General features: G+C 43.3%; 1 protein-coding gene across 19 annotated transcripts in view; it reads right to left on the bottom strand.

Annotated features, from left to right (window-relative positions):
* Positions 1-1,330: 1,330 nt before the first annotated feature.
* The window catches only part of RFFL (ring finger and FYVE like domain containing E3 ubiquitin protein ligase), a 32,211-nt gene continuing 10,398 nt past the window's right edge, over positions 1,331-23,143 (bottom strand). For 11 of the 19 annotated variants that reach the window (XM_013189893.3, XM_048067983.2, XM_048067981.2 and 8 more), the window contains exons 2-7: positions 13,321-13,511; positions 7,637-8,041; positions 5,599-5,682; positions 5,008-5,215; positions 3,661-3,684; positions 1,331-3,383 (exon numbers count right to left, since the gene is read on the bottom strand). In XM_013189893.3, the coding sequence (XP_013045347.3) occupies positions 3,202-3,383; positions 3,661-3,684; positions 5,008-5,215; positions 5,599-5,682; positions 7,637-8,041; positions 13,321-13,506 (1,089 nt within the window). In that variant the 5' untranslated portion in view covers positions 13,507-13,511 and the 3' untranslated portion in view covers positions 1,331-3,201. Of the gene's footprint in view, positions 3,384-3,660; positions 3,685-5,007; positions 5,216-5,598; positions 5,683-7,636; positions 8,042-8,869; positions 8,980-13,320; positions 13,512-15,475; positions 15,567-17,842; positions 18,208-19,137; positions 19,456-20,247; positions 20,925-23,143 lie in introns of those variants that run through there. The other 8 variants (XM_066979710.1, XM_066979711.1, XM_013189891.3 and 5 more) reach the window with 8 other exon arrangements.

Raw genomic sequence — 23,143 nt, 5'->3', positions numbered from 1 at the left:
TGACTTTTATTTTTTCCCCTATCTTGTAACATTCAGCACAGATCTATAATACAGTAGCAGTTTACACTTCTGCATAGGTTTCCTATTAAAAAATGAGGTACCAAATAAGCTTCCCTTACAACAGTTGGTGCAACATTATTTGATCATCCTCTTGCAGTGTTTGTTTTCTAGAACAAGTTACTTGGGTTTTGCTCTTCATGTTTCAATTAGTAAAAGCTGAGACAGGAATTCTGCCATCTGGATCTCGTAGAACAGTTGAGACCTCCTTAACTGAAGCTGTTTAGAACTACTCTTAAGTACTTGAATATTAATTAACAATAAATTAAAAATCCATTTTTAAAACCTGTTTTGCATATGATGATGTGCACTTGCTGGATAATATGCATGAGCTCTGAAGGTGCAGGCTCAGACTGCATGTGTATGTATAGTAGATGCAAGTTGACCAGTTTATTTCCTCTCAGTTGCCTTTGTTTTGAGGGTTCACAGACTACTTTCCCCTTTGTAGTATTCACAAAGTTAAGATGAAGTTAGGGTTCTCAGTTAAACTTTTTCCCCTTCAATATCTACGTACTTGTTTGTATCCCACTCTATAATGATACTTTATCACAGGGTATCCCAAACTTTTTTCTGGTTAAAAATCGAAGTAGCTCGGTTTTGTCCTAGCTTGTTGGCAACAGAGGCAGAAAACAAAGTTAACTAAATCACATTTCAAGTTTATTATAAAATTATAAACCAAACTTCTGTACCAAAACTAGTAGGTTTAACCACTGTAGTACCAAGAGGATTTTTTAATAGAGAAAAACATGCCATTTCAAGTAGAATATTAACTTTAAAATATTTAAACCATGTACAGTGTACATAAAGCACATAAATATTTCCATTTACTTTATTAGTTTAGATCATTATATTCCTTTGGATTATTAATCAGTTTCTTCCAGATTTTGATTTCCCTTTAAAAACAAGTCAGTCGTATCCATGAAAGAGAAAGCATTTTTGCAAGGGAAACAGTGTAGTCAAAAAAAAAAAAGTGCTTTTCCCTTCAGAAAGCACACTTCAGACTCATGGTGGGTATATCTTCTCATTGCTAAAATTTCAACCATCGATGTGCAACTTGATTTATATGTTGTAGAAAATAAACCTACTCTCTACAATAAAAGTAGATCTGTCCACAGGAGAATAATCTTCTTCCTGTTAAATACCCCCCAGTCCTGAGTTTATCGAAAAAGGACATGAATTTTCACAGTGAATTTACTAATGAGGCTGTTCAAAGCTTTGTATGTATATTCCTGTACCTCTTGAAGAGTAAATACAGTTAATGCTTACCTGCATGTTTTTAACATGATGCATTGAATTGTATCAGTTCTCTTCTCATGCTGGAAGCTGTTAAACCTTAAGCCGAAGATTAGAGAACAACCTGAACAGGGGAAGAGGTGAAACTCAGCATTTTCATTTAAATAAGCCTCAGCAGCTTATTTTTTATCGAGGTCAGAGGCCACCTCAATAGTGGAGAGGTTCTGTTAACTACTGAGTGACAGATTTCTTCGTCTGAAGTGCTTAACTCCTACTTGCAAAGTAGAGACCCTCCACTCTGTGCCAGTTGAGAAGTGAGTTGCTACTCACGTGATATTCCGTGTTAAATATTACAGAAGTTTAATTTACTGTTAACTCATTACCACTTATTGCAAAAGTAGAGGGCTTTGGTGATCATTTCTACAACTGCACTTTCCAGTACTCCAGAGGCTTTAAGTCAACACTTGTTTTTATGCTGTTCCTCTGACACCCATGCAGAGTGTTTGAACGCTCAATGATCATCAGAGCATAAAGGGGAAAGTTGGATAGGAAAAGCCTGCAGCAGAAGGTACTCAACTTCACACATTACTTGAACTGAGTATGCAGTACCACAGTGGCTGAAAAATTAAGGCATCAAGATTCTGAAACTTATACATGTTACCAGCCAAATGGACGGGCTACTTGCAGGCCACTGAGGGAAAAATAGGCTAGTTACAGTTTTCTGTAGTAAGGCTTCCAAAGGAACATGCTCTTCACGAGGATAGCTCTAAGATCTTGTGATTGTCACCTGTCAGACCACAGAGTCTCTTATCCACCCTCACAAACAAAGATCACAAAATAAATTGTTCTTGCTAAGCAGGCTTAATGCAAGAGGACTAAAACTGAAAAAAGGGAAGCTGATTAATACACAGAAGCCTCTGCACTTCACTTCTGCTCATTTTATTGATTCAGGGGAAATGAAGTTTGCCTCTGCCTTCTTTCATGTCTCTTCTAAAAAGAAAGTCACCTGTACTTAAATATGATTGTGTAGCAATAGAATTCTTACACTTCAGCTGTACGTTTTCCTCACAAAACCAGAAAGACTCAAGCTGTAGCTTCTTAACTCCTTAATCACATGAAGTCAGTTCAATTTTAAAGCAACTACTGGCATAGATTGTAAGGAAGCCTATGAATTCAAACAAATTAACAGCAGGCAAACGAGATATTCCCCTTCTAGTGGCACAAACAAAAAAAAAACACCAGGCAAGATAAGGCTGTATGTTTCACAGTCTCTCAGTCCCCTTACATATTTCAGTAATACAGAGCCCACCTTCAAATAAAATGGTACATTTTTCCACAATTCTACCAGGCTGGAATTAAGCTCATTCTGAATATGGAAATTGAAGGCAGGCTGCCTGTCCTGCAAGCATAAGAAGTTAAATTGAAAAAAAATTTATTAATTGAAAATTAAATTGACGGTAAGTAGTATGTTGCATAAAAACAACATGGGGGAAGTAGAATCAGAATTCAGTAGCAGCAAAACACATCACTTTTTGAGACCCCAGTCTTATTTTGTTTATTATTCAGGGGAAAATCAGAAGCTTCAGTATCTAATACTTGTGGTGGAAAGACAGGCATCTGTTTATCTCCCACCAGTGGATCAAGTTACTCTAGAATGGTGGTTGTTAATTATTTCTGTCTGCTGCTGGCAATAACCTCCCAGGAGTCCAGGCACTGTGGTGTAAAACGGTACAGCGGAAAGGGCACAGCCAAACATAGCTTGAGTAAGAGCAATTTTCCCCAAGCTTCATTCTTCCCTCACTTCCAGCTTCCAATACGGTCCACATCCTAATCTCTGACCTAATTATTTGTAGTAATTTTGACCATTTCCCTAACAGCAGATGAGGCTTTAAGGCATCACCAGTCTTCCGCTTAGGACTTAAAGACATGAACAGCCCTTATCACATACTGCCTGCATATGGGACATTCGCTCATTCGCTTTCCACACTTGGTGCAGGTGACCATGTGGCCACATTCTAGCAGGACACAGTCAATGGGTAAGTCCATGCAGATTTTGCAGAGGTTGTCCTCCATGCCAGGGAGCCCAGCACCACCTAAGTGAACAAGAGACCACAGTTTGCATGAGACACAGAAGGGTATGTCATTGTGCAATCTGTGAGTTGTCTTTATCAAAGGGCTTCTAATGTACTTTGAAGATTTGGAAAAAAATCCCCTTTGCATCTACATTTATGTAGGTATACCTGCTCCGTCAAATGGGAAGAAGTAGAAGGCTTTAGCTTTTACACGGTACTTTCTATATGATCAAAACAGAAGTACCACTGAGATTCTTAGCAGCGACACAAATGAAGCAACATTAGGAATATCACTTACCTGTTTGATCATCAGTGTCAGAAACTGCAACAAAAAGAAAAAATCATTTGGTGGGAATAAGAGAAGCTGGGAAAAATTACTCAAGCAGTACTATTAAGCAGGAGGTGAAAGCCTTGAAGGGAGATTACTAAACCAAAACAAACGAGACTCCTTTTTCCTGATCCCCATGCAGAGGTTTGCACGTTCTCTGATTAGGACAGGTTCTTCAACGAGCAAGAAACTTTCTCTTCTACTGAGCTTACGTAATAGCTACTGCTTTGCAGAGATAAGCGACTATCTAGAGTGATATCTCAATTTTTAAGACAGGCGGAATTTATGCAATGTAGCTTCCTAGAACTACTCTTTAAGTAGCCGCTTCTGCCAGTTTCTTTGATGTTACACAAGCTCACCAATACTGTTGAACACAGCTGAGACAGATGCACACACTGGGTAACTAATCAAGAAAAAGTGATAAATTCTGTCAAAAGTACAAAATGCACTGAAAGAACACAAAAATGAGGTGGTTGTCTTAAATCTTTCATCATATGTGTAGGACAAAGCTTGGAGAGATGTTTAAAAAAACAGCACTGCTTTGGACAACAGCAAGAAACAAACCTCTCTCTAAAGTAAAAGCATTAAAATATACTTCTAAATATACTTCTGTAAACAACTTGCAAGTCAAGGGGAGGGGAGAAGAGAGAGGGGTGTTTTTAAAACTAATCACCAAGAATTGCACACTGGGACCTGAAAGTCAAGCGAGATGCATTCTCTACGCACTTCTAGCACACCACTATCTCTTCATCAGTCAACCGTGCAAGCGCAGCAGGTGCAGGTCCTGCACAGGAAGGTTCCCCTTGTGATTAAAAGGACAGAACCAAGGGACAGATAACCACAGCTGTTCAGAAGCAGGAGCCACAGTCACTGACTACACGCCTGCTCTCTGCAGACCAGCTACTTTTCACTGGTTTTAAGCTAAGGCATTTTCTGGCTCACTTTGTCAGTTACCACAAGTCAAGTGATGAAAGCTCACTCTAGCTCTTGCAGTCCTGTCTGTAGCCATACATCAGCTGTTCTGTGGGTGCTGCAGCAACCAGCGCGATCTGCCACAGCTGTACAAAGTCCTGAGTTGGATGGCATGTGGTTCTCCTTTATTCCTACTATGGGGAAATAACTCTCCACAGCTTGCATAATGCTCTCCTCTTGAACACACACAAACGGTGGCAAATAGTTTGCCACTTTCATTGTAATTCGAGTTTGATACAGTGCCTCTACTCTCACTTGCAAGAAAAAGAAACAAGATAAGTTCTACTCTCTTCTGCAACTGCTAGCAGAAAGGGAAAACAGGTACATGCTTGCTAGATTTCTTACCTAGATGCTGAAGGTCTTTCTCTTTGTAAAGACGAGTCACCCTCTCTAACAGCTCCCACTTTTCACAGCAGCCTTTGTAGTTGACAAAGTTGCGAGCAAGAATTTCCTTCAGCTGTCGCACAGACAGTGCATTGATGTCTCCAATGCTTGTTAGATCAGAAAGAGAAGCCTTCCTCCCCAGCACCAGGTTATCTCCCGAGTGAGTAGACTGAAAGGGAACAAAGATGGAACAATTCTTGCTCTCAGCAACCAGCACTACAATTTAAATAAGCTTTCAACATGTGCACTAGCAGGAATTAATGTTTGGATGTACATGTAACTTTGATTATTCTGTGAATCCTTCCATTTATCAGAAATACAAATCCTAAGATGGAAAGAAATCATTCCTATAATTATAGTGTCCAAGTGACACCAGTTCTTTCTGTATGTGGAAGACAGGATGATGCTATAGAAGGGGGTTGGTTGCGTCTGCAGGTGGTCAGGCTGAATTACTGTTTAGTCACCCATCTCTGTAGTAATGATTCTGTGGTGGCAAATACAGCATAGGAAACTTGATGCTCCTTGTTATCTGTCTAATTCCAGGTCACAAACCTGTGTCTCCTCCTCTGTTGGTGCTTCTGGTGCATTCCCAACTCCTGTCATATCGACTTGGCTTGGAGACACATACCCAATTGCCTAAAAGAGGAAATAAAGCTTTCACCAACAGCATGTCTCTGTCCAGAGGGAAATAAGCGTGATAGTTCAGTACAACTGCAAACCCCACCCACTGGAATGGCAAACTGTAGCACGAGGTAAAAGCTAGGCACACTGGCAGAAGATACTTCCTGTGCAGCACTTAGAAACAAATAATTTTAAGATGAGTAAAACGATTTTTAAAAATGGAAGTGCAGCATCTGACCCTCCAAAGTCCCACTTAATTTAAACCCTGGTAGAGTACTTTTACAGTAAAGTCCCACATGATGTTCTTGTGAGGCTGGGTCAGGAAGAGAACAAAATCTACGTGGACGTAAGACAGTAGCAGGGCCCCCGACAAGGTCACGGTGCAAGTCCTGGCACTGCTATGCAATCCTTCACTGCAAAGTGGCTGCAGCACGTGACCCGCTGTGATATCACAGCCTGACTGCACACCAAGTATCAGTGCAAGACTCCTTATAAGACCCCTCCACAAAAATACTCAGAGACATCATCAAAGGTCACCTTCAGAGTAACCACACAGAAGTACCTCCTCGGCTGGGTTCTGGATCAGACAAACAGGAGACACTACATGAAGGAGCAGCAGAACCAAAGCTGGAGAAGGGGCAGTTGCTCAGAGCACTCAATAAAGTGAAAGGAACTGCAGCGTAATTGCAGCTGACTTCCCTCAGCTGCTATCCTTCCCCTCTGGTTTCCCTACTGAGGAAGGAGACTGCAATGTTACCATCCTAGAGAGGTGATAACTGGTTGATATTTACAAAGTCAAGGAATAACAATGAAAGGAGTTGAACTGTAGTAGGGTGTCCTGTCAGTCGAGAAAAGAACCTGTAATATGTTACAGGACAGTAAGGGAAGACTGCAGAGCTGAATGTGCAGGTAAAAAATTGGGATGACAATATCCAGAAAACAAAAAAGGCCCTTTAAATAATAACAATAATGTAAATAATAATATAGAATAAAAAAGGAGAAAAAAAATAATGAACCTCTTTATTTTGTACTAGATATATCTGCTGAGGAAGCAGAAGGTACAGACGCTTCCACAGCTCCGGTCCACAAGGAACTAAACATACCTATTAACTTATGTAATAGGACTGGGAGCAGATGTCAGACACTGAGTAAACTTCCCATACGAGATAGCAGAAAGACAAACAAAGCAAAAATCAATAAAAACAATTAGATTCAAATGCCCTTTACAAGGTTCCTCAGAACAGCATTCATTGTCGACTGAAGACTAACAACAGGCTTGGGGTTTTGTCTTCTATTAATCTGGGTGCAGGAGATACCAAAAACTTTGCCCATCTCACAATAGGCTTTCCCAGCAGTTTCAATTGCAGGAGTGCTCTAAACTGTGCTTGCTGTCTCGCACATGAATTCAAGAGTAACAACAACTAATACCTACATACAGTTGTCAAAAAGCTGTCAACATCAACACACAAAGATCTGTGCACCAACACAGACATCACATACCAAAGGAACCATTAGTCACAGGAAGTAGCTAGTGGCAAAAAAAATATGTCTCAAAGGACTTCAAAATATTGATGTTCTCAGAGTGAGCGCTCACTATACTTAGCCCTGCCCACCAAATTAAATGCCACTATTGCAGAAATTCCACAGAAGTGGCACATTCCACTTTGGTGCAGCAGCATGGCAGTGTAAAACAACTCTCCTAATTATTCTGTAAAAAAATGTGAAGTCCTCACTCCGAATTTATTAATATTAAAAAACACCACAACTGAGAAAAGCATGTGTAAAATGCAATTGAAGCATTTTGTCAGCTGCTCTAAACAGAAGCCCTCTTGCTTTTTAAGCAGGCATCCATAGTGTTAAACTTTTATGGCACATTACCTACTTGGAAACCTCATGCAGCATCTTCGTAGTTAATCCAAAAACAGAGATGGACAAGTATGCGAAAGATGCTTCTGGTTAGAGACTGTACCTGTTGATTTTCCTGAGCTTGTGAACTTGAGATGGAATCTGCAGACGCTGGAGACGCATCATTTGAGGTAGAAGATGCTGTGCTGGTTGGTGGGAGAATCACAAAGTCTTGCTGTCCAGAGGCACTAGTATTAAATGAATTTGTTCTTATCTGATCTTCCTGGTTAATTAGTGGCTGCTGGCCAAGAATCAGAAATACCAGGTCCTCCTTTTCACGACACAACTCTGTGGAAATCTCATGGAGTGCCAAATAGTCTCGCAGATCCTTCACCTTCATCTTTATCAGCTCTTCCCGCTGGAAAGCTGTGGCTCGGAAACGCTGACAGAGGTGGCAGAGGAGGGGACCACCTTCAGTCTGGTTTGAGCAGGACGTACAAAAATTTTTCTTACAGTCCAAGCAGATATGCTGGGGAAGAGAAGGGAACAGAATCAAAGGGATCTGCCATGCTCTGAGACAGCAGGGCACAACAGCCACAGGCAGCGCTCCCCTGGCACCTGGAAGCCAACATAAGCCGTGACCCCTATTAGGGCATAATCAAAACCTAATTTACAACAAAGTGCCAAGTATGCGTGCATGCTCCTAGGCGAGGTAAAGGACTGACCCTATGAGCAGACCACTAGATTCCTCACAGATGTTAGAGAAGCACTGCGTACACTAGAGACCTACCCAGAATTAAATATATCCTGAAACAATTCCCTCAAATGACAGGAGATTTCTGCCCACAGTCTGGACCTGTTCATCCAGTTTAAGCCACAGATTAAAGTAAGAGAGATTGAGGAGGCAGGAGACTGCAGAGTACATCACAGCCAGCTATACATTGCTTCATAAAACAACGAAACACTGCTCTGTGCAGTAAGAAAGCTCCAGCATCAGAGGGAACTACTTACAAACGTTTCTCTGTTGCTTTGTACATGCTCCAAGCTACCCCCCACCCTTTTTTTCCTCTCCAAATTGCTGCAGTCACTAAATGAATCTTCTTTTCACCATAAGAGGAGCTGTCTGACAAACAGAAAAGAATTTAACATTTATTCATCAAAACCAGCTATTTATTTTAAAAATAATATGCACGCTGTGTGGCTATGAGCTACTAGACAGAAAGCGTTGGAAGTTTTGGAAATATTAGGCCCCAGATGTTTTAAAACTTTTCAGATCAAGTTCCATTGTTTAATGTTTGTATTTTATTCTGTTCTGATATCACTCAGGGCTCGATTTTCAGAAGTTCCAAGCACTCACAGTCCATGTTGACTTCTGCAGAAAGTGTTCAACACTTGGGGAAGTCAAATCCTGCACTTTCCAATAGGAATAGCAGCAGAACAGCCACATTATGCACCCTTTAAAAAGTCCTGAGGGGAAAAAAAGAACCGGATTATTTCAGTGCTGGTTAAGGAATGCTAACTCACAGTCTCAGAGAAGACCAGCAGCCCTATGAAACGGAGCTCAACAGGCAGCACCTACAGACGTCATTTCCTTTCTTGTCCTGACAGGGCACATCATTTCTACCCTGAAACGGTCACCTCTGGAATGAGCCAAGTAGGCTCACGTTTTCCTTCTTTTGAGGTTCCTCGTTCTGAAAGGGTTCGTGCATATGTTTGCTTGTCCCAGCAGGAGCTGGAGCAAAAAGCAAAAAGGCTTCAGAGAGACCAGTCAGCAACAGTCACCTTGTATCACTAGAGTTGTAGGCTGTGCTTAGATATTTATCATTTATACCCTTTACTTCTACATCTGCTTGGGAGAGATAAATAGTTTTCCCTGTTCTATCTATGAGTCACCATAAATTTGCCTATTTATCCTAACGTCCTAATCCTTCAGAGCTGTACAAGGAAAAATACCCATGAAGACTTGGAGAAGCAACAAATACGAACTCATAGACAAACGAAAGTTTCATGAATTGCTCCTAGTGATTAAAGAAGATTTATAATTTCACAGTTCAAAGAAAGTAGCTGCTTCTCATGTTTTAAAGGTGTAATACACTACTTGCTTACATAAGCTCCTTCTGACCCCTTTACAGCCTGGCAGCCCCCCTGCCCCACACCACCCATACAATTATAACCACCAGACTTCTCATTTAGCCCCTGTAATAGACTTAAAATGACAGTTAGTGGGAAAGGTCCCAGCTTCCTGCCTAAGCACATTAAGACATGAACATTTTTACCACAGAGAGAATCTCACATGGACGTGAAACCTCATCTCAAAATTGCTGTTTACTTGGGGGCACGCCACACAGAAGTGCCTTTTCCTGTCTTGCTCTGTTGCAGATGGAAGTCAATCTCCACATACCATTCAGTTTTGAAAAGTTTTCCATAACTTGGTCATTACTAAAAGAAGCATTGGTGACTTCTTTGACCCCAAGGTTGGAGGGACAATTCATTAATTTGAAAAGTTTTGGGGCAGGCACTTCTGGCTGCACGTGCCTGAGTGGGGAAACAAACACTCCACAAAGGCAGATTAATGGAAAATAACCACGTTAACAGCACTTTCCTTCTGTCAATTGCCCATCCTGACAGGAGAGCAACCAGAAAAACTGAGGAAAAAAAATATATATGTATATATGTGTGTGCGTATGTATATATATATATTCTGCTTTACTCTGTCTGTAGGGTAGCTTTCCCCATGCTCTGCAGGCTGCCACTTTGGCTCCCAAGGGAACTGTATGGCCAAGGACCTTCTAACCCAGAAAACGCCTACTTGAGTGCTTCTGTGTTTAGCTATCACATGAGCGAGCACAGCACAAGGGCTGCATTATCCAACGTACTTTTTGCAAGCCATTAACAGCAATAACACACGTTTGCCTTAGTTATCAAATGATACACTTGAGAAGGCAAAATAAAAGCAGGCTGCTAAGTCTCTGACTTATCAGCTTGCCACTAGGATTCATCTTCATTCCCAGCCTGCATCAAAGTGTCAGGTATTTAAACACACACAGAAGCTGCTTGCTGCACCTTAGCATTAAGCAGCTTTTACAGCTTTTGATACATCTGTTGAGCTCTGAAAAGGCAGTGACTGAAGACCACGTTCTCTTCAGAACAATGCATTTCAGATGTGGCAGTAAATTAAAGCCTGTTACTAAAAGGTCAGACCACTTCTGAACGATGCTTCGTATTTCTAACTGGTAGCACAATCACAGGGTGGTCAAGCAGAAGCGAAATACTTTAAATCAGAAGTCTGTCCTGAACGTAAGCTGCTGCTGGTGGTGTGCTCTGACAGCTAGTCTCCCAGAGACACCAGGACAGGGCTTTGATACACTTGGCTCTTCTCCATATGCAGGGTAAAAGGAAGAAATGCCAATATTCAAGCTTTCAGCACAGCTAGTGTTGTTTGGTTTTGGTTTTTTTTGTTGTTTTTTTTTTTTTTCCCCCTCAAATCTTACACTCCAGCTTGCCAGAAGTTTTTTTCAGGAAGTATGCAAAGAACAGCATCTTCCTGAAATGTCAGCCAATTTAAGCCACTGAAATCAGAAAACGGGGAAGGAACAACAATCTGACATATCCCCCAGAAACTCCTGCCATGGCTTTCCATTAGCGGAGAGGGAAATGAGGAATGCTTGTTTCAAATTTAAAAGATTGTGGGGATTTTGATGCAGAACACCAAGATCAAAAAAGTCAGCTAAAGGAAGAAAAACAAAAACAAAACAAAAAATGGAGATTATTTTTGCTTCCAAAATTAAGCTTTACATCTTTTAAAGATGCTCCAACAGTTACTAAAAAGCATTTTACAAGTCCATGCTCATTCATATGTTCCCTACCCTAGTTCTTTTAGTTGGTGCCATGTTATATAAAAATTAAAAATACAATTATGATTAAAACTCAAGAACTTAAAATACAATCTTTCTGCCTTTGTTTTTAAAGGCAAATTAAGTTATCCATACAGTCTGCAATGTGGAAAGAATTTGTTTTAATCCGCTGTATTTCAACATAAACATCAGCTGGACGTTAGAGTTCAAAGGTACTGCCTCTCCTGGGACAAAACACAGTTTTCTGTGGTCTTGTTGCATCAAAGTAAGATTTCCTGCCTTTCTCCATCCACATCAACAGAATTACAGAATTAACATGGCTTACAAACATGTCAGTTTTTCTATAAGTTGCGTATACAGTTCTTTATATCAAATCCTCCTCTGGAGGCCAAGGGCTGATGGCTGAGCTCTAGCAGACCTTCCTGCAGCTGTTTAAGCTTTACCACCCGTAGCCACCCAGCTCCCGTCAGTCCCAGGGATTGCAGTAGTTGTGGTGGCAGAAGAGAGGTAGCCTGTGAGTTAGGAACCCCCCTTCACAATACAGAACATAAGCCTCAAACTCATCCTCATTGATAGCCTGCTCTGAATGGCAGCAGCTGAGACAGAAGCACGCATTGTACTCCGCTGTCCCAGTTACACAGCCAGCCAACTCCAGCAGGAAAACAGGGAAATCTGCTGGGGGCAGAAACACCTTGCACTGCTTCAGCAGATCCTCTACAGCTTGCACACCAGCTTATACTGGAACATACATTTTAGAAGATAACAGGAAAAAATAGACCTAGCACTGGATATAGTATAACTCACACATACCTTCACGATTTATTTACATTTCAAAAGCAGAATCGTCTATATCCACTACTTGCTAGTATGCAGAAGAGTTAACATTGGATTCAGAATAATTCTTTTTGCAAGTATTTGCAAAGACACCGCAGTGTAAAGACAATACTATGCACACTCACATGCAGTGATTGTAGTGTTTATTCCCAGCTGACCCAGAGTCTGCCTGCTGTCAAAAAAACATCTAAGCATATTTACATACCCAAACCACTAAGGGGAGTAACACCTCAAAATATATTAACAAAATTGCAATTTGTACTGATTTCTGGAGCAGTAACACTTCTCGGTGCAAAAATAAAACATCCCTGTTGTTCCATGAGTAGAAAGCAACAGCTCTACCAAGACTCACCCTTTCACAGCAAAAATATCTCAAAAAATATCTCAAAGATATTTGCCAACGTGGATGAATATATCAGACACTTCTTAAGCCATGGAGTTTGGACTCTGAACAGCTTTCCTCAAAAGAAGCCTTTTAAAGCACCATTATAGGAACCACCATGCCCAAATAATTTCCCAGACAGGGTTTACTGTCTAATTGAAGACCTCATGGCAACAATTATTTTGGCATCTGTATGCTTGCAAGTGAAGTCTATAGGCAAGATAAAATGGATTTTTTTTCCGGTTGGCTTGTTATTTGTTTTGGCACCAAGCTTCAGCAATTCAACACGCCCTCAATAAACTTTTATGGCTTTCTAGTTTGCAAGAGATACGTAGATCTTCCTTTCCTGAAAGCACAGATAAAATGCTAAACTTCTTACCACGACTTTTTGTTAAAGAGCATTAGACGTTTTAAAATGACAGATGAAAAAACTAACGTTCAGGTTAATGCTCCTTTAAATGATTACAAACAGTTTGGCCGCCTTCTTTTAGCATCTGGGAGAGCCAAGTTTAAGGCTAACTACCACATCTCTAATCATCTTTAACTGCGCCTGCTAATTGCGAAAGAATGACTAAGGGATACTAAGGCAAGCTCTTACTCCATATGGTATCCTCAAATCAGATGTCTCTAACGCGCACCCATTTCTCTTCAAATCAGCCCTTGGTAATTAAGCAGACGTCAGACAGCACGCTGCAAACCGAACAGTCAGTGGCACCAGGGAAGACGTTCACAACTCACCTTTCTGGAGGAATTGTCGAAGTGCGCCCCACAGGCTTTACAGCTCTCCTCAGAAGCAGTGGGAGACGGGTAGGAGCTGTACCCAGGGTTGGAGTAGGCCTGGGCTCCGGCTACCTGCTCTGGCTGTGGCTGCATCTCTTCAGGTGAGCCATCCAGGCAAAACCAGTTACAACAGCTTGCCCACATAGTAACTGGAAGGGGAAAAAAATATACATTAGACATGGCACGAGGGGCAACCTGTCAGCTAAAGCAAGAACGAATCATAAAATGCACATTTAAATTTCCCACCCTCGATTCACGTTCTGACAGCATTTGTAAGGTTTGAGCTTTCCTCTAACTTAAACGTGCACACACAAAAACCTTGCATCAAGCACTCATTTGGTGAGAAAGGACGAAGTTCGGGACTGCTGTTAGTGGAATGTCTTAAGTGTTAAGAGATCCCAGTGATAAGATAAAGTTTATGTTCCAGCTGGCTGAAGCTCTGTGATTAGTTTGCTGTAACAGTCTGTCTCTATACCATGTAAGCATAACACACTTTCTTTTTTTGTGTATCAGGAACAGATAAGCTCCCATTTTATTTCAGTAATGCTTATGAGACATAATTAACAGCTAGATTACAGACGAGTATTCTTCAGCTGCATTCTAAATCCCTCCACAAATTTACAGGTACAAACCTAAGAGGACGAGGACAGTGGAGCTACTGATCTCACAAGTGCCAGTTCTCAATCAAATCTGCAGCATTTAAACACTAAATCGTCGCGCAGCAAGTAATGTTAGTCATTCAAGAAAATTCAGACACTAGCTTCCACTAACTAACTTGGGAAAACAATCGCGTATGAGACACATAATCGCTTGTTTATTTTCTTGCGAGCCAAACAGTGACGTATACACACGTAACCTAAAATCCCAGCAGCCAAATGCAAAATGCATGGTCTTGTATTCTAAGACCACCCATGCAGAAGTATTCCAGAAACACACTGCTACAAACTGGCTTTGGGGAGTTTACAAAGAAATCTGAATTCATCTGGGCATTCAGTTTCTAGAGCACACACCACGTGTCATCACTTAATGGTAAACAGAATACAAATTGCCTCCTCTGCATTTCTGCATTCACGCTGTAGCTCCTGGACTGTGTTTCTTTTATGTCTTAACAATCAGGTCCATCACTGGCAGTGTTCGGCAACTGCTCAGTTTTATAATCTGGAAATAAAACATCTCCCAGCTACGCAGCCAATTCATTTATTTCACCACAGTAATTTTTGCCACTGTAAAAACCCAGATTCCCACGGGAAGGGGGCTGGTACGAGCCCTAAGGGTAATTTGGTACAACACGCTAACAAACTGGGGGTTGGTTTGTTTTGAAGCTGTGTCACGTCTTTGGGGCTGATATATTTGAATTGGAAAGCTGCTGCAGTTTGGCGCAGCTCCAGTATCTGTGGCGTTAGTGGTATCTTTATTCCTTTTGAAGCCCAAACGTGGCTTGTCAAAGTGGCTGCTGTCACCGCAGCAGACGCGCGCCTTTCAGGATTCACAATGGTGAGCTTACCGACGAGTTTACCCCGGCAGCTCAGCAGATTTCAGTGTTTGTGGGAAGATCTGCAGATTCGTGACTGCTAAACAATTTGTGGCGTAACCGATGTTCACAGTGCTGAGATCTCTAATAGTAGGATAGTAACAGAAAAAGGAGCACCAGGCAGCTGACGGAAGGACGGGGCGACCAAAAGCACGGCACAGACACAGGGCACTGGACTATTATTACAGATATTTGTGATGTTAAAACTATCAAAAGCTGATACTACTGAACCCCAAAAATCACAAGGTGTGATCCTATCGGTGAGTGTTGACAGAAAGTGTTGTAGGTGCCTGGACCATCCTCCTCCCACGTCACTTGGAGCCACCCTCAGACACAACAAGCAGGCTACTGTGCTTCCCCAGCGGCTCCGGAGAGCAAACCACCTCGGCAGGAGCACGCACGTCCCGCACAGAAAGCACTCGGGATGGTCACAGCAAAACAGCGAGGGCCTTCAGGCCCCCAGCTACTTGGATTCGTGTTGCATCTCTGTGTACAAAACTTGGTGTCAGAAGGTAAGCTTCAATGCGGTTGGTATTTATAACCATAAACAAGAATCGAGGGAAAAGCAGAGCGAGTTCTCACCGACACACAGGGAGCTGAGGTCTGCAAATGGCAGCGGCACAGCTCCAGTGTCTCAGCCTAACATTTAGTTTCACATGCCAGGGTTGTCATCCTGTGTAAGCAAAGGTAATTATCACTTGATAAATACACGGAGAGATGTTCCACGAACAGAAATAACACATCATCCACTTGTATTAGCGCTGCACTGCAATCAAAACACATACTTCACATATCATACAGGAAAAAACAGTTACTCTTTCTTTCTGCACACTCATTTTCAAGCAATCGGTCCTTCTCACACATTAACAGATCCTATATATTTAGGAAACACTGAGTTTGTATTTTAAACTATGCTGTTTGGAGGTTTCTTCCTAGGAATTGCAAATCTAAACAACACGAGAGACTTCTGCACAGCGAAACTTGTATTCACAGGCTCTGCAGCAGGGGAAAACTGCGTCCATCGTAAGCTCTCTTCTCTTCCTGCTCCAAAGACCCCTGCAAACCAAAGGCCACCCACGGCAGCAGAATATACAAATGCTACTGCCTGCCCCCAAAACTTTGTTCTCCTAAAAAGACAGCCCAGTAATTCACTCCGGAACATTGCAACACATCAAACTTCAGGAAGAAAAACACAAGGGAGGGCACAAACAGGGATAAAATAAGACAGAACTCTGCATTCAGCTGAAATTGTAGAGCCGTGCTATTGCTTGGAAATGAAAAGGCTGACAAAAGGCTCAGATGTTGTTTTAGAAGAACCTTAATCCTGCTCATCTGTGAGAGTACGGAAGGGAAACATCCACAAGCAGACAGCTACAACCAGGCCCGCCCTCCGGTCTGCACAGCTTCTCCCAAAGGCACCTTCCACCTCTAAGAGGAAGGAGCACATGGAGGTACGACAGCCACATTACCGCAGCCTGTAATAGCGTATGGCAGGTTTTAATTATTTAAGAACCTTGGTGTGTAAGTTTAAGCTTGTCTGCAAGCAGGATTTACACTGACAAAGGTGCCTCACTGAAACTGCTTTGTGCTGCCCTTTGCTAGGTGTACGGAAACGAACAGCTCTGACTTTTCAGGAGCCCGAAGGGTTCCTCCTGAGCACATTCTTGCCCTGAGCAGGCACCCTGCACCTCTGTGCTGCCACCAGCCCTCGGACGAGGCAGGCTGCTCCTGCAGGCACACGGTGCCGTACCTGCCTGCCAGCAGCCTGCCCTCCCACTGCAGCCCAGCCGGACTGCTCCATGGGCAAGAGAAGGAGCTCACAAACCTCTGCCCGTGCAGCCGTCCTCACGCTCTGCATCTCATTTCCTAGATACTTGCTACTAGTTCCACATCCGCACAGGGCCACAGTGGCTGAAAAGCAGTAATTATGCTGCTAATGGCTGGAAAGGCAGCAGCTGTAATATGGGAACTTCAAACTGCCACCAGTTGGGTGAAGCTTTGCTAACTGGCGGCTACACTACCGAGCAGACTGGACTGAGATTTAAGGTGCTGCAATTTCTGCCTGCCTACAGCTGAAGGAAGATGACAGGAATCAGAGGTAAGACCCAGCACCTGCTTCAAAAAGGGGCTTTCCTTTGCTCTGTGCAGCACCACTTGCAGACCGGAGGAAGAGGGCTGGAAGCAACAGCTGTACTTCAGGGTGAGATTTCAAGCTGGCAATTTCTTAGATTGCTCTACAATGACTTCTATAACCTAACTACTCCCTTATTTATCTCATTACCCATTCAGAGGCACATGGTCACCACCACCCAGAAACTAATGATTTCTGTAAGCAGTGCTTTGGAAGGACACCTTGTTGGTGCAGACGTGGCAGTTCAAGCACTGTACCTAGCAAGCACTGCCCTACGTAAAGCCCAAACCTCAGCAGACAAGCGGCTGTTTTCCATGCGGGGAGCACCCCAGCTGCACTAACACAAACAACTGCCTTTCCACAACATTTACCAGCAAAAAATGCCGCTGCTTTGTTGTGCTTGGTACACCCCTACAGTAACCTGACCAATATTAGCACACCCGTGTGGCAAAGCTAACGACACCACAGTCTTCTGGCGTTCTCAAGCAACTTCTTGAATGGAAGAGGTCGAGTTGCTGGCGTGAGTAACATCACAGGCATTACTGATAGCAGCAGGCATCGTTATTCTTGGACACGCTGCTCATACTGGCCAACGGGAGAAAGTAAATGTTTTCGCTACACAGCTGCAGGATGAGAGCAGATCACGCTTTGGGGAAACTGAAGCCGTGTTGCAGGCAATCACCAGAGAACTCCTGGTGGCCACACAGACCTACCCTGCACCATAAGCACGCGTTGCGCTCGGGGTGCCTGCAATAGCAGGGGCTGGAGGTGCAAGATCAAAGACAGCCTAACCTGGCCATGCAAACACATCCACCCACCTGCAATTATCACTCTGGGCGTGTTCCTGGCAGGGTGGGGGTGCTCTTCTACCTTCTTTCTTGAGTTCCTTTAATGAAAAGCCAGAAGGCATCCAATAAACCGCGGATGAGGCAGGGAGGCGCTTGCCGTGGTCTGTAGGCACAGCAGTGCTACCACACTGCTGGATTGCCTTTTTTTCCCCCCTCAGATATGAAGCTGTGAATGCTGTGACTCTCTTCACTGATTTTAAACAGCAGGCTGAAATTCATTTCACCAGCTGTTCATTAACATCTTCTACGCATCTCCATGAGTTTTGTATAAAGTTGCGAGTGTTATTCCATTCCAGAGGAAAAATCACTGATGTCAGAAGCTTTCCTCCCATACCCTGTTGAAGATAGTATTCATAATGCATTCCTGGGATTTTATGCTTTCCATATTCATTTTTTAAAAAAAAGGCAAGCATTTGAACTCAGACTCTCACAATACCTCTTACTGCAGAGGCAATATTAATGCCATAACCCTTCTGGCTGGAATATCAGAGACTACTGTCTACACACAGGATTTATTACACATGCTTTGTGGACTTCTATCAAAGGGTAGGCTTTGTCTGTATAGGAGAACTTAGGTTGATGTTTGAACAAGAAAATAAAGGGAATTTTTATAAGAGTGCAAACAGTAAGAGACCAGAGCAAGCAAAACCAACATTTCTCAGAATCTTTGAGCTTTTGGCTCAACAGAATAAAGTTGTCCATGAGTGTGCTTGGCTGCTCAGGAATTTGGGAGCTGGAATACAATAGCACAAACAAGACACTCGAGTTAAGAGATCAAAAGGAACTGCGCTCCCACGAGCAGCTGATTTTGCTCCCACATGAGCAGAGGCTGCAGCACCAAGTCCTCCTCCTCCTCCCCAGAGTCCTTCAGCCACTGCAACACCAAGGCCAACGACCCTTGAGGCTACTGCAGATACGGAAGGGTGCCAAAAAGGGAGGGAGATGCACGACAAACAGCAGCCTTGCCAGGTCATGCTTTTCAACAATCATGCTTGCTCGTTAGCTCCATCAGCTGCCCTCACACCTCCTGCTTTAGTGGCTCTGCTCTCCACACTGAGCTTCTCTTCTGTCAGCTCCCTGAAGCACCGAGCTCCTCTCTCCATCTCGTGCATCACTCAGAGGCCACCCTCCCTGACTTCCTTACTCCCTGCCAGCAGCGCCCCGTGCTCCTGAACTGCCTTCTCCTGCTTCTCAGCGATTTCCGTGAGATCACCACAGGGTCTCAGCCTCCTTTCTCCCCCTTCCCCTCACTCTTTGCCACATACCAGCCAACTGCCGAGCCGCAGAATCCACTGAGGTCTGTGCTTCAAGTACAGACAGCGTACAAAAACACACGTCCAACCTGCTATCCACTGCGCAGCACCCACAACACCACATTCATTGGTAAGGCACCGCTTCCAGTGGGACACAAGACGACTGAGATTAATTTTATTCACAAAACCACTACTTTCCACTATTTCTAGGGCCTTGAAGACCACTGAAGCCTGCTCAGGAAGCCAGAACAGGGCAGTGTGACTTCACAATACTCATGTCCTGCCACAGCCCTTTTAGAATTATTTTTATGTTATTATTCCATGCAATATCCCCTGCAAAATTCAGCAGATGCCACTTTCATGAACGTTGTTTTGCAATGACTTAAGTATGTAATTAACCATTTTTTGCCCCATTAATAGCACTGTATGGTTGTTCATTGTTATAATTCTTCATTTTTTAAATAAAAGTAAACCTGCACTGATAAGGAATGCCCTGCTAAAATTAGTTCCACTAATAACCTACCACTTAAAAGCTGAAATCACTGCTTCCCTCATCACAAATTGGTATTTACTTGATAACAAGGCTATAATCTGCTCAAATGACATTTATTCATTAAGTTTTATTTTAATCAGTCTGTGTCACACAGACCTGAATTATGGTAAATGGAAGAAGCCACGTGTTGGGGCTGGTGGAAAACTCAGCAAACAAGATATTTGCAAGAGGCACAAGGCAAGGAGGCAGGCTGTCAGTCCGAGCACACAAGCAGAGCTGGTGACTTGACTAACATGAAGAAATCGAAGAGTGGGCACCAGCTAACAGATAGCAAGGAAATCCAGTTCATTGTATATAACAACTGGATTAAGCACATTAGATTTTTACCTCAGGAAAGGAAAAATGCACTTAGGAGCAAAGGTAGGAGTCCACATCATGCCCAGGATGACAACACACATCTTGCAAAAATACACGGGCACACATCAGAGCTGTACCACAGCTAGAAACGGGAGGGTTTGAGGGAAGAGAGACTGAAGTGTTGTTTTGGAGAGACGAGACGTGTCTCATCTCTAGGCACCTAAGCATGCAACACCGACAACCTTTATGAAGACAAATACACGACAGCTCACCAGTCCAAGCAGCGACTTCGATGTCAGTCTCAGAAACCATCCAGCTACACAGAGGATGAGGCATTCGGCTCAATCCGCACTGAACTTAGCCAGAACCAAACATCCGAGCTATCTTCTGTGGTGTCTTGGCGAGGCTTTGGAGCACCAAGGAGCGCAGCACACTTGCTGTCAGTGCCAGCAGCTGTCCTCGAGCAGCGCCGGCACTCTCGCATTCCCTGGCTGGTGGATGGAGCTGCCTAGACCTTCCCCATCGGGTGCATTACTACGGGGCTGGAAGCTCGGCTTGTACACTGCAGCAATCCATCTTCAGGCCCTCCTTAACGCAGCCACGATGCCTTCCAAAGCCTCCAGGTGGGCAGCAGAGGCGCAGAGCATCCCAATGCGCCCAGCCAGGTGATGGAGCACGGCGCACGGCCACGTCCGACAGCGGATTTGCTAGGTGCGCTGCTTCCCCGAGCCCAAAGGACGGGAATTTGGCCGCACACCAGCATTTTAATCAAGGAAGTGACATCCGTTTACCACAGAGCAGAAAGTAAACAGCGCAGCCCATTGGGGCAGGGCGCAAAGCAGCGCAGGAAAAAGCTGGAGCTGCATAGACAGAACCCCACACAGCTCCACTGAAACGCTATCGCCTTAAATTATTGCCAATTCCACGAGAAGTGAAAATACCAAAGCAATTTCCTAGTTATGTCGCACAAAGGAAACCATCACGCAGACAAAGATCCCTCTGTATACGTACAGTGGAGCAAGTCCTTTAAGCCTTTAGGAAATGTGCTTAAAGAGAGAAAGATTAAGAATTAGAGACCTCAAATACATTAAAAAACACAGAGGGTAATCCAAGAACATTTTACAGCTCTATCAGTGCTTATCAGCATTCAATGCTACTTTGCAAGCATACTGTGTGCCACGCTTGCTGATGCTCTGCGTGTATGGTGCAAGCACCTATGGCCATCAGCAAATCCGCCCGTGCTGTTACGAGCGCACAGGATCTGTGCTTCAAGCACCTCTTTGAAACCAGAGACCCGTCATTTTCATTTGGAAACTGAGAAAATGCTTTTAGAAAGCTGTGCTATTTATACAGCATTGCAGAGTAAGCTAATACCAAAGTCACAAAAATGAGACCGTCTCACTCAACTCCCAGGCTCTGCACCTGAATTGCAAACAGCACTCACCCGTTTTCTTCCTTCTCAGAAGTACAGCTTATGTCAAATGGTTTTTCCTAATAAGAGAACTTTGGAAATCCTGTTTTGTTTTAAAAGGAACAGGGTACCTGGGGGGTGTATTATTGCAATGTAAACTGTTTATTTTGACCTAAAGTTGCACTGTATATATTGAAAAAAATATTTAGATTAAAAGTTCTTCTTGCTATTACACATAATTAGGTTTCGAGACATCTGCCAAAATGGAAATTCAACAACAGCCTGCTTTTTCCCTTGCAAAAAGTCAGTGACGTTCTTTCAGCAAGCTAACAAACAAAACAACAAAACCCCCTAGTGATTAACGAAATCATATTACCGACTAGTTTTGGACAAATATTTTTCTTACCCAGTTTTACCTTAATTCCTTAGTCCCATACCTCTTCCCGAATAATTTTTTTGTAACCTCAGATAGACCATCTCCCTTCCACTACCTTGCTATCCTGAAAAACAGCAACAAGAAATCTGGTGCGTACTTTCACCCTAGCAGGACACACTCATCACCAAAACAAAATTAAGTCAGGTGTAATACATAACAAACTAAGTCAGAAAGAGAAGAAAAAACTCTGAAGAAATTCGATTCTGAAGCACGGCGTTTTTACCATACCTGCCTAACATCCTGCATGTGTGGACCTCTGTCTCCATCCCACACACAGAAGTGACAGCAAAAACAGAAGTTCTCTGTCAAAAGTTCTGCAGTCACAGTCCAGAAATCTGAGACTGTTGTGTACCACTTCAATCGGTACTTTTCATTATGGGAAAAAGATTGATCCTGGCTCGTGTTCTGAAGTTTTTTCTCTTTCCATTCACATCATCACAAGTCTTTCCTGGACTTAGTTTCAGCCAGCTATCTTTTTTTTCAAGCAGTTGAGTAGCTGCTAAAATAACTGCAATATATAGCAACAAATTGCTAAATGAAAATCTGATAACTTAACTGCACGGCTTCCCTAACCAGCTCTATTCAAGGGAAGTTTTTCTGTCTCAAAACCCACCTGGACCACCTCTGTGACAGTCGTGTGGTGACAGCTGGGAGAGGCTAGCTGGATGTGTGCCCACCTGAAAGCCAGAAATGGTCTCCAAAGGCACAACATACTCAATTCAGGGAATCCTCCGGCTGCTGACACCACAAACACCTCACACCCCCTTCAGAAATTCTACAGTCCCCGTAATAAAAATCACTCAAACTAAGTTTCTGCTGCAGAACGCTGCTACGACCCGAGTGACTCCAGCATTCAGATATTACAAACAAGCAACAGCAGCTCCCCAATTTAAGCCAGTACTGCAGAGGAACAGTTTCAAGTCACCTCTGCTTTCAATAAGGAAAAAGCTAATCACCACTGCAGGGCTTTAACAGTGCTCTTCTGAGCAGGGGGATCACAGGGAGCTGGCTGAGAATGGGATGTCTTGTTGTGTCTTCATCCTATCACTGCAGTCCCCATTTCAAATAAAAAGACATCAAGCTATTTCTGTTGAAATCCTTGGCCCAGGACTGCTGCACGTCTCGTTTCATTTTGACTGGAGCTCTCTCTCCAGCTCAATAAATGACGTGTTCATCAACAGCTAATCCCTGGAACGAAGCGCGACTGTACGGGGCAGGTGAGCAGAGAAGGAGGCATTATCCAGCCACCGCTCCTCCAGCTCCTAGAAGCAGGATAGGAGCACAGTACGTAAGATGCATCTCCCCACAAATTGCAGTGATG

Source organism: Anser cygnoides, chromosome 18 (genome assembly GCF_040182565.1).
Source record: "Anser cygnoides isolate HZ-2024a breed goose chromosome 18, Taihu_goose_T2T_genome, whole genome shotgun sequence".
NCBI lineage: Eukaryota > Metazoa > Chordata > Aves > Anseriformes > Anatidae > Anser > Anser cygnoides.
Note: the sequence above shows the minus strand (reverse complement) of the source record. Positions and strands in the feature narration are given on the sequence as shown.